This window comes from Myxine glutinosa, chromosome 4 (genome assembly GCF_964187855.1).
Source record: "Myxine glutinosa chromosome 4, kmMyxGlut1.1, whole genome shotgun sequence".
In the NCBI taxonomy this organism is placed as follows: Eukaryota; Metazoa; Chordata; class Myxini; order Myxiniformes; family Myxinidae; genus Myxine; species Myxine glutinosa.
Genome location: NC_136264.1, coordinates 56,987,495 through 57,001,522, shown reverse-complemented (window position 1 = coordinate 57,001,522; position 14,028 = coordinate 56,987,495). Strand labels below are relative to the sequence as shown.

The 14,028-nt window shown below is 42.6% G+C and overlaps 1 protein-coding gene across 1 annotated transcript in view; it reads right to left on the bottom strand.

The window, feature by feature from the left end:
* The window catches only part of LOC144891715 (protein SCO1 homolog, mitochondrial-like), a 60,053-nt gene extending 47,134 nt beyond the window's left edge, over positions 1-12,919 (bottom strand). The window contains exons 1-2 of the mRNA XM_078775723.1: positions 12,675-12,919; positions 7,792-7,896 (exon numbers count right to left, since the gene is read on the bottom strand). Of these exons, the coding sequence (XP_078631849.1) occupies positions 7,792-7,896; positions 12,675-12,815 (246 nt within the window). The 5' untranslated portion in view covers positions 12,816-12,919. The remainder of the gene's footprint in view (positions 1-7,791; positions 7,897-12,674) is intronic.
* Between the last annotated feature and the right edge of the window lie 1,109 nt (positions 12,920-14,028).

Here is a 14,028-nt window from a genome sequence, read left to right as displayed (position 1 = left end):
TCCTAAAATCCTGCTCTGCCGCTCTATCTCACCCTCTCTCTGTTCTTTTCACCCTATCCTTTGCTCAAGGTCATCTGCCAGCATCCTGGAAATCAGCAAACATTACCGCTTTACACAAAAAAGGTGCAAAAACAGATCCTTGCAACTACAGACCAATCAGCCTGCTCCCAATTATCAGCAAAGTCATGGAATCCATCATTGCTTCGGATATGAAATCTTTCCTCTTCTCCAATGGCTTGATCTCTGATCATCAATTTGGTTTCAGACCAGGTCACTCTACTCTGGACATGCTGCTTCTGCTGTCTCAACCATGGATGGAGGTCCTCAATGCCAAACAGGAAATCAGAGCTGTCTCCCTTGACATATCACGTGCCTTCGATACGGTCTGGCACCCAGCTCTGCTCACCAAACTCTCCTCCTATGGTATCCATGGAAATCTCCATGCATGGCTTGCGGACTTCCTCTCTGGTCGTAGTCAACGTGTGGCCCTGAATGGATTTCTCTCATCTCCCCTTCCCGTTCAGGCTGGAGTTCCCCAAGGCAGTGTGCTGGGCCCTGTGCTTTTTCTGGTCTTTATCAATGATCTCTCCGACTCTCTGGAAAATCCTCTGTATCTCTTTGCTGATGACTCCACTCTCTGCCGCTACATTCCTCTTCCCTCAGATCGGCAGTCTGCAGCCTCCTCAATCTCTGAAGACCTGGACAAAATCACAGACTGGTCAAACATGTGGAACATGTCTTTCAATCCTGACAAATCTCACACTCTTACTATGTCTCTCCGAAAAGATCGACTGGACAACCCTCCCATCTACTTTCTCAACAATCCTCTCCAAGAAGTTCTGTCGCTCAAGCTTTTGGGTCTCACCATCTGCCATGATCTTTCTTGGGAAAACCACATTTCCAAGCTGGCCTCCAAAGCCAGTCGCCGACTGGGCATCCTCCGTCGTGCGAAGTCCTTCCTAGGCACACCTGAGCTCCTCACCACATACAAGGCTTTCATCCGCAGCTCAATGGAATACTGTTCTCCCCTATGGGCTGGTGCTCCTGCCTCACACCTGGCTCGGCTTCACGCTGTTGAATCCAAAGCTTTCAGAATCATTGGAATCTCCCGCGATGAAGCTATCTCTGAGGGCCTTTCACTCACTCACCGCAGGCAGGTAGGTGGTCTTTCTGTCTTCTACCGACTCCTCTCCGGCCTTGCTCCCCCAGCTCTCTCTGTGCTCTGTCCCCCAAATATTCCTACAGGTCGCACAAGATCTGCCAGCCACCCTCTGATGGTTAAACTGCCGAAATCTCGGCTCTCTGCTCACCTTCACTCTTTCATTCCTCTTTTCTCCCGCCTCTGGAACAAACTCCCACACTCACTTCAATCACACTCCTCCCTCCAGGTCTTCAAAACAGCTGTTCACCACCATCTCTTATCTTCCCCCATCCAAAACCTTGATCTTTTCTACCCCCACTAATTCACCCCAGATCCACCTTGTTTGAAATTCCAACTTCTTTCCTGGAAGTCTTGGCAGTGTCCATATGTTTTATACCTCTCCCACCCCACCCCTTCCCATGCCTCCCCCCCAAAGCCCTCTCCCTACCACAGTTCTCTCGATGTCTCCATGTCTCTCGGTCCCTGCTCTCAAATGTTGTGTTTGTGTCCTTCCCCCTCTCTCCCCATCTTGTCTACCGCTCCCGATGTTATTTGTTTTGTGTGTCTGTTTGTCTTTGTGTGATTAATGTTCGCTCTTTCACGAGCCTCGATCTTGTATACAAAAAAAAAAAAAAAAAAAAAAAATCAACAACCACAGCTGGAGCAAACCTGGCAAACTGCCCAGTGCAGTTGGCAATGGAGGCTTGGAGGTGATGTAGCTGGCAATTGAGGCTTGGCAATGGAAGTTTTGGGAGTGGGAATGGGGAATGAAGGGAATCTATCTTATTTCACTTGGTGCAATGGAGTGTCATCTTAATGGAAGACAAGGCCTTACCCTAATACACATAATAAAGATATAACTATCAACAAGGGGGAAATCTATGATTGGCTGACGTGATTGTTTATGACCTAATTATGGGACGCCCTTTGACCTTTATACATAACTGGAGTAAGGAGGGTCCAGAATAAAGCAATAATAATAAAAAACACAATAAAAAAAACACAATCCTCATATCCACAACAATATATATATATATATATCTATATATATATATATATATATCTATATATATATATATATATATATATATATATATATATATATATATATATATATATATATATATATAGATATATATATATATATATATAGATAGATATATATATATATATAGATAGATATATATATATATATATATATATATATATATATATATATATATATATATATATATATATATATATATATATATATATATATATATATATCTCTACAGTGCCGACAATGATCAGTGCATTTACCGATACATCCCCTTTCAAAATTTTCACCTTTTGTTGCCTTAGAACCTGGAATTAAATTGCATTAAATTCGACTTTTTACACCTTTTTTATGCATCATAACACACAACTTCCAAGTGAAAAACAAATTCTACAAATTTCAGAAAATTAATTAAAAATACAAAACTAGAATAGCTTGGTTGGATAAGTGTGCACCCCCCAGAGTTAATACTTGGTGGAAGCACCTTTGACAGCAATGACAGCTGTGAGTCTGTTGGGATAGGTCTCTACCAACTTTGCACACCTTGATTGGGCAATATTAGCCCATTCTTCTGAACAAAACTGTTCAAGCTCAGTCAAGTTGAGTGGGTTGACTTCAAGTTTTTGGATGGACAACAATCTTCAAGTCATGCCAGAGATTTTCGATTGTATTTTGGTCGGGGCTGTGACTGGGTCACTCAAGGACATTTATCCTTTTGTTCCTTAACCACCCCAGTGTAGCTTTGGCTCTGTGCTTCGGGTCGTTGTCATGCTGAAAAGTAAATATCCGTTTCAATGTCAGCTTTCTTGCAGAGGGCAGCAGGTTTTCCTCTTGGATTTTTCTGTATTTTGCTCCATCCATTTTCCCTTCTATCCTGGCAAGTGCCCAAATCCCTGCTGATGAGAAACATCACCATAACATGATGCTGCCACCACCATGATTCACAGTAGGGATGGTGTTCTTTGGGTGGTGTGCTTTGTTGGATTCACGCCAAACGTAACGTTTTGCATTTAGGCCAAAGAGTTCCATCTTGGCTTCATCAGACCACAAAACTTTTTGCCACATGGCTTCAGAATCTCTGTTTGTGTGTGTTTTTTGCATTTTGACTCCAGATAGGCTTTTTTGAGTAATGGCTTCCTTCTTGCCACCATACTGTACACACCAGAATTGTGGAGTGCTTGGGATATTGTTGTCACTGTCCTTTCAGAGAGGGAGAGTAAGAGTGAGATTTGTTATTATTTAAAGGCATATTCCAAGAGTTTGACAAGCTTGTGATTTTTATCAAGGTTTGCAGAGAGGGAATAGACTGCTGCTTGCCTCTGAAAGATGAGGGATGTTAAAGCAGAGGATGGAGTCGTCAGCAAAGCGATCAACAGGAGTTTCCAGAGTCAGAAAGATCGTTGATGAAGATTAGGTGTAAGATTGGGCCTAAGGCGCTGCCTTGTGGCACACTCTGGCCTTAACAGGGAGAGGAGTTGAGAGGATGCTGTTGAGTGCCACATGTTGGCAACAAGAGTAGAGGAAGTGAGCAAGCCATGTGTGGAGTTGGCTTTGGATGCCAGAGGCAGAGAGTTTGGAGAGTGAGGCAGGATGCCAGTCTGTATCAATAGAATGAGAAATGTCCAAAAAGACGGCCCTGAACTCATGTCTGACATTGAGGTCCTCCCTCCTTCTCTCCATTGGAGAAAAGGAAGGATTTCAATATCAACTGCGATGATGGATTACATGACCTTTCTTACAATTTGAAGTAAGTTGGTAAGTCTGCAGTTAAAGGAATTGGTTTGTGCACCATGTTTATGTGAGGCAGTGATACTTGTTGACTTCCAAGCAGATAGAAGATGACCCAGGACAAATGATAGGGTGAATACAGCAGAAAGAGGATATGCAAGAGCAGCAAAGCAGGTTCATAAAACACGTGCGTTGATGCCGTCTGCATCAGAGTCGAGCATTGCTAAAACCCTCTCCTCCTTCTCAGGTAAGAAAGACACAATCCAGTAGTTTGGTGTGACTGGCTAGGGTATGTACAGGAAGCAAGGGTTTGGAAACAAAATATTTGGAAGCAAATATGAAATTGAGGCCTTCAGCCTTCTCATGAGCAGAGTCTGCTGTGGTGTCATATGAAGAGAGGGAAGGAATGAATGGGGTGCATACTCCAGAGGCAGACTTCACAAGGTGCCGCCAGGTATTTTATGAGAGGTCAAGTTTGTCAGCTCAATCTTGTGATCTGACAGTTTCTGACAGATCTGACATCTCAGTTTGACAGCCAGATGGGTTACTTGTCTTACAGTCTGGTCTGGTCTGGTCTTACAGTCTGGTTACTTGTGAGAATGGATACACACTTGTTGCAGTCGTTGTGGAATGATCTGAGGTGTTCTTCAGTCGGAATTGCCTTCGAGGAAGTGAATGTGAGTTGTTTAAAGGCAACTGCCTCACCACCGGAGTTAGTGTACCATTGGCGAGAGGATGGCTATGGTAACTGTTGGTGAGAAAGGATGAATCTGTGTATGAGAGAGCAGGTTTCTGTGGAAGAATTCCCAAGCTGAGTTAATATCAGGGGTGATAGATATAGGAGACTGGTCCTGAAGAGAGATGGTTGCTTGCAGGCCTTGCCAACCTGCCTGAGTAAAATGCCAGACTCGCTGGTGTTGAGGCAAATCTCTGAGAATAGTGAGAAAGGTTTACTCTCACAATCACATGATCATATTAACCCATTGGTGCAGTGAAAAATAGGAGACATTAGCAGTAAAGTCAGAAGTCACCAAGTCCAGAAGGGAGGATTTGCCATTGGGAGAAATCTGGGTCGGAAAGTTCACAGATTGAGTCAGTCCCATGGAGTCACAGAAGTCCTTTGCTGAAGTGCCTTGGCTGGTGAGAGACCAACACCGTGACACCAACATCCAGCCAATTTGCATGGTGACAATTGAAATCGCCACATATGAGAAAGAGATAGTTGGGATGCATTGTTAAAAGCTGGTCCATGTTGTCTGAGAGAGAGATTTAGATGGAGTCGTCACTGTTTGGAGGACGGTACAACACAGACAAACCAGGGGAGGGAGTTGAGGGGTAGGCACAGCCAAAAGTACAACTGGGGGCTTGGAGGTGTAAGATCAGTGCACGGACATTGAGAAGTGGATTTATTGATGTTAACTGCAACTCTGCAACCAGGACAGGGCTCAGGCCTGTTGAACCTGAGAAGACAATAGCCAGAGAGAGACACGATGGAGTCAGGCATCTCCTGTGAAGCAGATAATGTCCAGATGGTTATAATCTATATATATAAAAAGAAAGTTTTTATTTGTTTGTTTGTTTTGTTTGTCTACACATGCTAATCTCCTGAACAGTGAAAGATAGGAGGAAACCTCTAAAACAAAAAATGTCGGGACGGGCCCCGGGAAGGTTATAAGCTAGGTGGTGAGGCCGGTCGAGGCCACCTCGGCCGGGTTGGGCCCATTTCGAAATTAAAGCCTGAGCTGAATTATAGTAGTCAATCTTCTACGGCCACGAGTAAAAGCTGAATTATAGTAGTAAATTCATTCAAAAAGAACCCGGGCAACGCCGGGTGCTTTCGGCTAATTTATAATATATTTCTGGCGAGTCATTAAACCTCCTGGAAGACTTTATCAACTTGTGTGTGAGACTTGTGTGTGAATGTCATCTTCAATTAACAATTCAGGTCACTAAATTAAAATGCTTGCAACGACGATGTGATATCACTGTCAGGCAGTAAGATCACTGAAATATTTAAAGATTTACAAAATCATTAGATTGTAAATGTTGAAGAAAATTAAATAATCAAACCAAATCTAAAAGTTATGAAACATTCCACTAGATATTAACTGAATGGTAAGTATTTTCATAACTACAAGAGGGTGAAATGTTATAAATACTGCATAATCAAATAAAGGATACCAAGTGCAAGCAATGTCAGATTATTTATATTAACTAGCACAATGATACCCAAACTAGAGGGTGTTCCCCCCTTGTGGGGCGCAAGGTGAGTACAGGGGGTGCGGGGAGGGGGCATGAGGCCATGTGACAAAAAAATTATTAATGTCAAATTTGACTTAAATATTCAAAAATTGATAAATTCAGCCAGATGTTTCTACAAAAGCTGACGCTCTCTGCCGTGCAATACCCACGACCTTCAATCATCGCGCCAGCTGTGAATAACACCGCAACTAATGCATTTACAAACAACAAAACAGTAGAAGCTTGGTTTCCCCTTGCCTTGGTGGTGGGAAGAGGATGATGGAATCATTATTTGAATGGCGATTGCGGCGTCAGCATCTCCCGTGCAAATCGCTTTGCTGGATTAACCTTTTAACTACGTAAAGCTGGTGGGACCAACTCACAGAACTTCCCGTCTGGAAGCATATTCCTCAATCATCTCTGTAGTAATTTAGTATCAACAGCGGGCAGTGGCCATGGCGGTGTAGTGTCCGACTGCACTTTAATGCGTTCAAAATAACATTTATTTCAATTTATAAAAAAAGGGGGAGGAGGGAGGCATGAAGGTTTTGATGCCAAAAAGTTTGGCGACCACTGAACTAGCAGACATAGCTATCAAGGACGATTGATGGGATGGTATGGAATTTGATAGGACGAAAGGGCCATAGAACGACGACAACAATTCCTTGACTGGAATGCAGCGAAGTCGTCTGCCACTGCAAACACTGAGACAAATATATTTTTCCACTGGATAAAAGGAGGTTTTTGTTTTTTTTGGTTTTTTTTTTTGTATACTGAATCGAGCCTCGTGAAAGGGCTAACATTTATTTCACAAACAAATCAACCAGACAAACAAAATATATAAAAAGAGGGAGTGGAAGACAAGATGGGGAGAGAAGGGGAAGCACACAAACACAACATTTGAGAGCAGGGAGATGTGTGGAAGGGAGAGGGCTTGGGGGGAGGAGGCGTGGGAAGGGGGGGGGGGGGGAGGGAGAAGTATAAAACACAAGAACACCAAGGACTTCCACGGTTGGAAGTAAACTGAGATGTCATTAGTATGGGTACCCGGCACTGCAAGGGGAAAGACTACGTGGGGGTTCTGGCACATGTGCATTGTAAACGTGTGGAGTTATTGCCCTCATGGTGTTCAGCTTTTCCCGGTGGTAGTTTTGGGACGTGTTGAGCATTGAAAACCGAAGGAGTTATTGGCCTTATTGTGTTTACCTTTTGCCTGTGGGCCGGCAACAGCATTGCCTGACCCCACATCCCAATATACACTTTATAGCAGCCTTTGGTGACCTCAAAAAGGACGTCAAGGCCAATGTGCGGTATCTTACAAACTTTCCCAGATTCTGAAGTACCTACCCCCAAATTTCAGGACCTCGAGGTGCTAGCTGCGAAAGAGGGACAAACAAACACACAAACACTTGAAATTATTTACAAGATAATCACTATTGTAAGATGTTGTTAATAATGCCGACAAAGTTTGTTGATGATGCACGAAGCAGAGAGAGAGACAGGAGCCATTCTTTATTTAAATTGATGAGCCCACAAAGTTTTCAAAGTAAACACTAACCTGGTAAATATTGGCATCACATTAAACTCCCATTGAAAGAAAACATTCAATTACTGCCAGCTACGTTCCTTTATAAAACGTTACCCCAACCAGACGCATTTTTCGATGTGGAGGAGGAAGCTGAGAGTAAGGGTGACATCCGGCATCGCTGCCTCGCCATGACTCCCTGGCTTGCTTGTGAGTCCATACCTTTCAAATCCACACATATGCATCCACAATCACAAATACAGTCATGGAAATAAATACACACCGAGTACTCCATCAAGGGACAGTCATATTACATATTACAGCGATGGATTAATGTGGGGTTAAAAAGCTAGGATTCAGGTGTGCTTCCCAGAACCCCCTTTATGGCACCCATGGTCAGAAGACAGACTGCCAGAACCTTGCAATGTCTTTAATAGAAGAGTTTTTTGTTGTTGTTTTTGACTTATTACGGTGTCCTGAGTTAGAAACTGCATAACGTCACACCTAAACCGCGTATACGTTAGAAAAAGTCAAATTTTACATAATCAAAAAAAATGAAACCTATTATTATTCCATGTCAAGCACATACAGTCTTCTTCTTTCATATGCAGCACAAGGCTGTGCGGGGTAGTATAATTGGCTGAGAGCACGGCAATGCCATTGATGCAGTGCCCTCTGTAGGTTAGGGCAGGGATCTGTAATTTGTTCATGGTGTCGGCGATAGCTCACTTACTCAAATGGGGAGGAATTGGGTGGGGGGGCGGGGGGGGGGTCAGGAGAGGATGTATGGGATGGACAAGATAGATACAAAAGGAAACTCCCATGAGGGAAAAACTTGAAATCAGGAAGGAGGACGGAGTTGGGTGGGGTCAACGACGGTAAAACAAGATCATGGTTTTGGATTGGCAGTGATCTGAGATGGTGGTGAACAACTGTCTTGAAGGCCTGGAGGGAAGAATGAGATTGAAGAGAATGTGGAAATTGGTTGCACAAGCAGGGAAAAGAGGAACAAATGAGTGGAGGTGAGCAGTGATCCTGGATTTCGATAGTTTCACCAGAAGGGGTTGATGACGGACTGCGTGAGCCCTCAAGAAACATGCGGAAGAGGAGGGTAGGGGCAGGACAAACACAGAAAGAGCAGAGGGTGCGGGACCAGAAAGGAGCCGGTAGAAGACAGAGAGACCACCGACCTGTCTGTGGTAGTAAAGTGATAGGCCTATAAATTCAGCTTCATCACGGGAGATTCTAGTAATCTTAAAGACCTTGGTTTCCACGGCTTCAAGCTAAGCAAGACGTGAGGCAGGGACGGCTACCCAAAGCATAGAGCCTAGAACGGCTCCCTAAAGGGAAGCTTCGCAATTAATTAAACATAACTTCAGACATTGTTTTTAATTACATGAAGATAATACCATTGAATATTCAAATAGCTTCTCCAAGTGAGGCTAAACAAGGCATCAGTCCAGATAGTTTGTTGTCTTATTATAATTGCATGTCAGCAGACCCGACATCGCCGAATCCCTAAACAAGTTACAAATTTCTGCCCCAAATGTCCATCAGTCGAACGTCAGGCCTGGCCAGCCGGTTTGTGAAAGATCTGGGCCAAATCTCCCCTATGGCTGACTCCGTGTGGTGGAATTAATTGCAGAAGTAGAAGTAGAAGTAGAAGTAGTAAATATCCTCCAGTCTCTCTGCATGTCAGAATGTATAGACACATCCAATAGTTGATCATGAATGCTTTCTTCGCTGAAAAATGGACCACAAAGCCAACACAGAGCCACAAAATTATGAAGCACTTTCTTCCTGGACCACAGAGACGATCGATAAAAGACTTCCGACTGAAAATGTAAAAGGCTACAAAGTTGAAACTCTACAACTCAACATAACTTTTTGAGATATCGTGCTATGTATCGTTTTTGGCCCAATATCCGAATGGTAAAGAATCACTCAAATAATTCTCATATCCAAATCCATATTCAGATCTTCATCAAAATCGAATCGTATCGTCCTCGTCAGACACTCAACCTGTCCACCCAGATTCGTCCAAATCCGTCCACAACTTTTTGAGATATCCTGCTTTACATCGTTTTTGGCCCTTTCTCCCAATGGTGAAGCATCACTGAAAAACTTCTAGTAGACGGATCCGAATCCGGATCTTCACCAAAATCGAATCGTTTCGTCCTTGTCACATACGCTACATCTCTGCCAAATTTCGTCCGAATCCATCCACAACTCTTTGAGATAACTTGTTCACAGACAAACAAACAGACAGACAGGGGTGAAAACATAACCTCCATCCATCCTCCTTTGGTGGTGGAGGTAATGAAAGGCAATTACAATCAAATTATATTCAGGTTATAATTGTACTCCAGTTGTTATTGTGAAATAAGCTGATCGATGAAAGGAACTCGGGTCCGATGACAGCAAATCAAAGTTCGTCAAGAGTCAAAGCAAATGACAGCAAATCAAAGGTACAAAGGGAAGGAATGAACATTGAAATTGGAGGTCTAATTTAATGTTGTGTGACATCAGGTTAGCTCACTTGTTTGAGTTTAACGTTGTGTGATGTCAGGTTATCTCACTCGTTTGAGTTTAACGTTGTGTGATGTCAGGTTATCTCACTCGTTTAAGTTTAACGTTGTGTGATGTCAGGTTATCTCACTTATTTGAGTTTAATGCTGCGCGATGTCAGGTTATCTCACTCGTTTGAGTTTAATGCTGCGCAATGTCAGGTTATCTCACTTATTTGAGTTTAATGCTGCGCGATGTCAGGTTATCTCACTCGTTTGAGTTTAATGCTGCGCGATGTCAGGTTATCTCACTTATCTGAGTTTAATGCTGCGCGATGTCAGGTTATCTCACTCGTTTGAGTTTAACGTTGTGTGACGTCAGGTTATCTCACTCATTTGAGTTTAACGTTGTGTGATGTCAGGTTATCTCACTTATTTGAGTTTAATGCTGTGCGATGTCAGGTTATATCACTCGTTTGAGTTTAACGTTGTGTGACGTCAGGTTATCTCACTCATTTGAGTTTAACGTTGTGTGATGTCAGGTTATCTTACTTATTTGAATTTAATGCTGTGCGATGTCAGGTTATCTCACTCATTTGAGTTTAACGTTGAGTGACGTCTGGTTATCTCACGCGTTTGAGTTTAACGTTGTGTGACGTCTGGTTATCTCACGCGTTTGAGTTTAACGTTGTGTGACGTCAGGTTATCTCACTCATTTGAGTTTAACGTTGTGTGATGTCAGGTTATCTTACTTATTTGAGTTTAATGCTGTGCGATGTCAGGTTATCTCACTCATTTGAGTTTAATGTTGAGTGACGTCTGCTTATCTCATTCGTTTGAACCTGCAGTCCAACAGCACTGGAACAATGTTACTCACACTCTCAGTAAGTAAGTTAAGATTGTATGGAGTCGGGACAAATATCCTCCAGTCTATGTTTGTGTCGTATTGCACAACATCATGGGAGGCGTTTGTTTTCCAACATAGCAATACGAGATCCCTTTGAACTACATAAGACATGATTGTGTAATCAACGTATACTATTCATCAAATGATATGGATGAACCAGAAAAAACAACAACATTGGCCTCTCGAAAGGAGTCGATATAATAAAGCAGGATGGTCTGCCTGCCCCAGAACTACTCCCTCAGTCTTTGGGCTAGCCCCACTAAACTTTCTGTGGAACCTTTTGGGATCCTAGCAGATGTCCTCTGGTGGGTGGGAGGTTTCATAATTTTTCAAAATAATTATGATTTGGACTTTCCACCCGAACAAGACTGCTCTCCGTGGCTCTCCTTGTGTCTGTCTCTGTCTGTCTCTGTCTGTCTCTGTCTGTCTCTGTCTGTCTCTGTCTGTCTCTGTCTGTCTCTCACTGTCTCTCACTGTCTCTCACTGTCTCTCACTGTCTCTCACTGTCTCTCACTGTCTCTCACTGTCTCTCACTGTCTGTCTCTGTCTCCGTCTCTCTCCGTCTCTCTGTCTCTCTGTCTCTCTCTGTCTCTCTCTGTCTCTCTCAGTCTCTCTCAGTCTCTCTCCGTCTCTCTCTGTCTCTCACCGTCTCTCTCTGTCTCTCACTGTCTCTCACTGTCTCTCACTGTCTCTCTCTGTCTCTGTCCCTCTCGGTCTGTCTGTCTCGTTCTGTCTATCTCTCTCTCTCTCTCTGTCCGTCTCTCTCTCTCTGCATGTAAACTCATCCATGGGATCGGCATTAGCAGTTTCGCCATTTCCACACATGTGGAAACATTCACTGGTTTGATAAGCCATAAATTCACGGGCTCATGTTATCAGCTTCATCATTAAAGGTACCTGATTTCACACGTGATACCACAGTTTTGGAGCCAGCCCCACCAAATTTTCTCTGCACTTTTTTGGGGATCTCTGCACGTGTCCAAAAATGGATGAGAGTTTTCATAAAAAATTCTCAAAACGTTTTTTTATTTTTTTTAGATGAAGGGCCTCTCGTCTGTCTCGTCTGAATACTATATATACCCTTACGTGTATAGCAGGGGGTATCTTGCTGGTCCTTTATAAATGTGAGTGATAAATAGGTGAAGGTGGTGATAGGTGATAAATAGGTGAAGCACAGAATGATGCAAAGGTGGTGCACTTGCAATGAAGCTGTCTATCTTGGATTCGATTCCCAACCCGAATGACTATAAACTGTACTTCGCAAGGCAGGACGTTGCATCACAAGGTGTGTCGTCTCCCCGGGTGTACATTAAACTGGGTATCCCATCTGCTGGCATCACTTGGTGGATCTTAAAGATCCTACGGGGTCTTCCACAAGGAGTAGGCGAGTTACGCCGACTCTTCTAAAGTTCTTGCCCAAACCAGCTCCAATTGAACGGCCAGCCGAATTGTGAAAGACTTGGACCAAAACTTTCCCCGCCCGACCCCACAATGTGAGATTAATTGTGGCAGTAAAATTATTAGCGGTAATAGCATCAACTCGGTTATCAGTAGTGGTGCATTTATAAGAAGACTTTACATCTTACACGTGTGCAGAGAAACCTGAGGCTGAAGGTGCACAAAGCAGGGAGGGTCCTTGGTTCGCAACGAGGGAACGAGGGCGAAAACACAAACGACGTTGGGAGATAAGTCCGCCTGCTGGATAACACACGTAACATCAGCGCCATTGCTGCAACATATAGCAAACGGGGAATATCAAAAGCCAATGTCTAAACTGTAGGAGATTTGAGACAGAAGGAATAATGATATTCATGAAACAACAACAAAATGATATTTAAGAAAACAAAATACAGCCAAGCGCATACAAGATCTACGATAATTATCATGCACTTGTTCGTTTGTACGGTTAAACATATACATATATTAAATATTGACCTTAAAACTATAACTACATTTAGCAGTTTCTTGGTAATACACCGCTTCAACCATTATTGACAGTTCAATGCAGTTATTTACGAAACTGGAGTCAAAAGAGAGGTTAACATGAATTTTCTACGTTTACATCTTGTAAGAAGTTTGGAAAATACATTGTAAGAAGCTTATGGAGAATAAAAACAAAAAAATTGAAATATTCGTCCGCACTGTATAAGAATTTCCTCCAATGCTTTCTGGCAAATAAGCAAACGAGTAACAAAGTTCCGTGACAATATTTATTATTTTGTAAACATCGATCCAGATAAAACAGCAAAGTGTATCAAAAGTAGCATATAAAATGGTGTAGAAGGCAGTGAAATAATGTGCGGTGTATTATCTGGCGTAAAACAAGATGGGCTTGATCCACCGAGAACCCTGGTTACTGAACACCTCACTGCAGATGCATACGAGTACGAGTTGAAGTTTTGCAACAATTCATTAATGTGACAATATTTATTTATTAGTTCTGAAATATAATCTTGGATTACATCTCTTCTGCTCCCCTTTATATTCTTATTTTCCTCCAATTATATATGCCTCTTCTGCCTTAACTATTCTTCTTCTTTGGAGAAAATTAATGTTCAAAGGGCTCTTCTAGCCTATTTTCCTTTTTGACCCGACTTGGTTCTGCAATTGCACCATTTTTTCTCACGAATTCCACATAGGTAAAGTCCTTATTAATTTTAATTAAATGTTAGGAAAGCTGTCGTACTTTCGAAATTGATACAATTTGGTGACGATCTTGTGTGGAGGGAGATATTATACTGGTGGTGTACATCTGTAAAAAAAATATAATACTGTATAGTGTACCTACTGTATTTTATTTTTAACGAGTTATGTCGCTGGAAATCTATATACAGTATTAAAATAACAGCAGTTTCCTGTACATCTTTTTCTTTCCGCCCATTGGTTGGATGGCTGGTATGACTCCACCCACAAAGACGTCATTAATAGGAAGGCTGACTC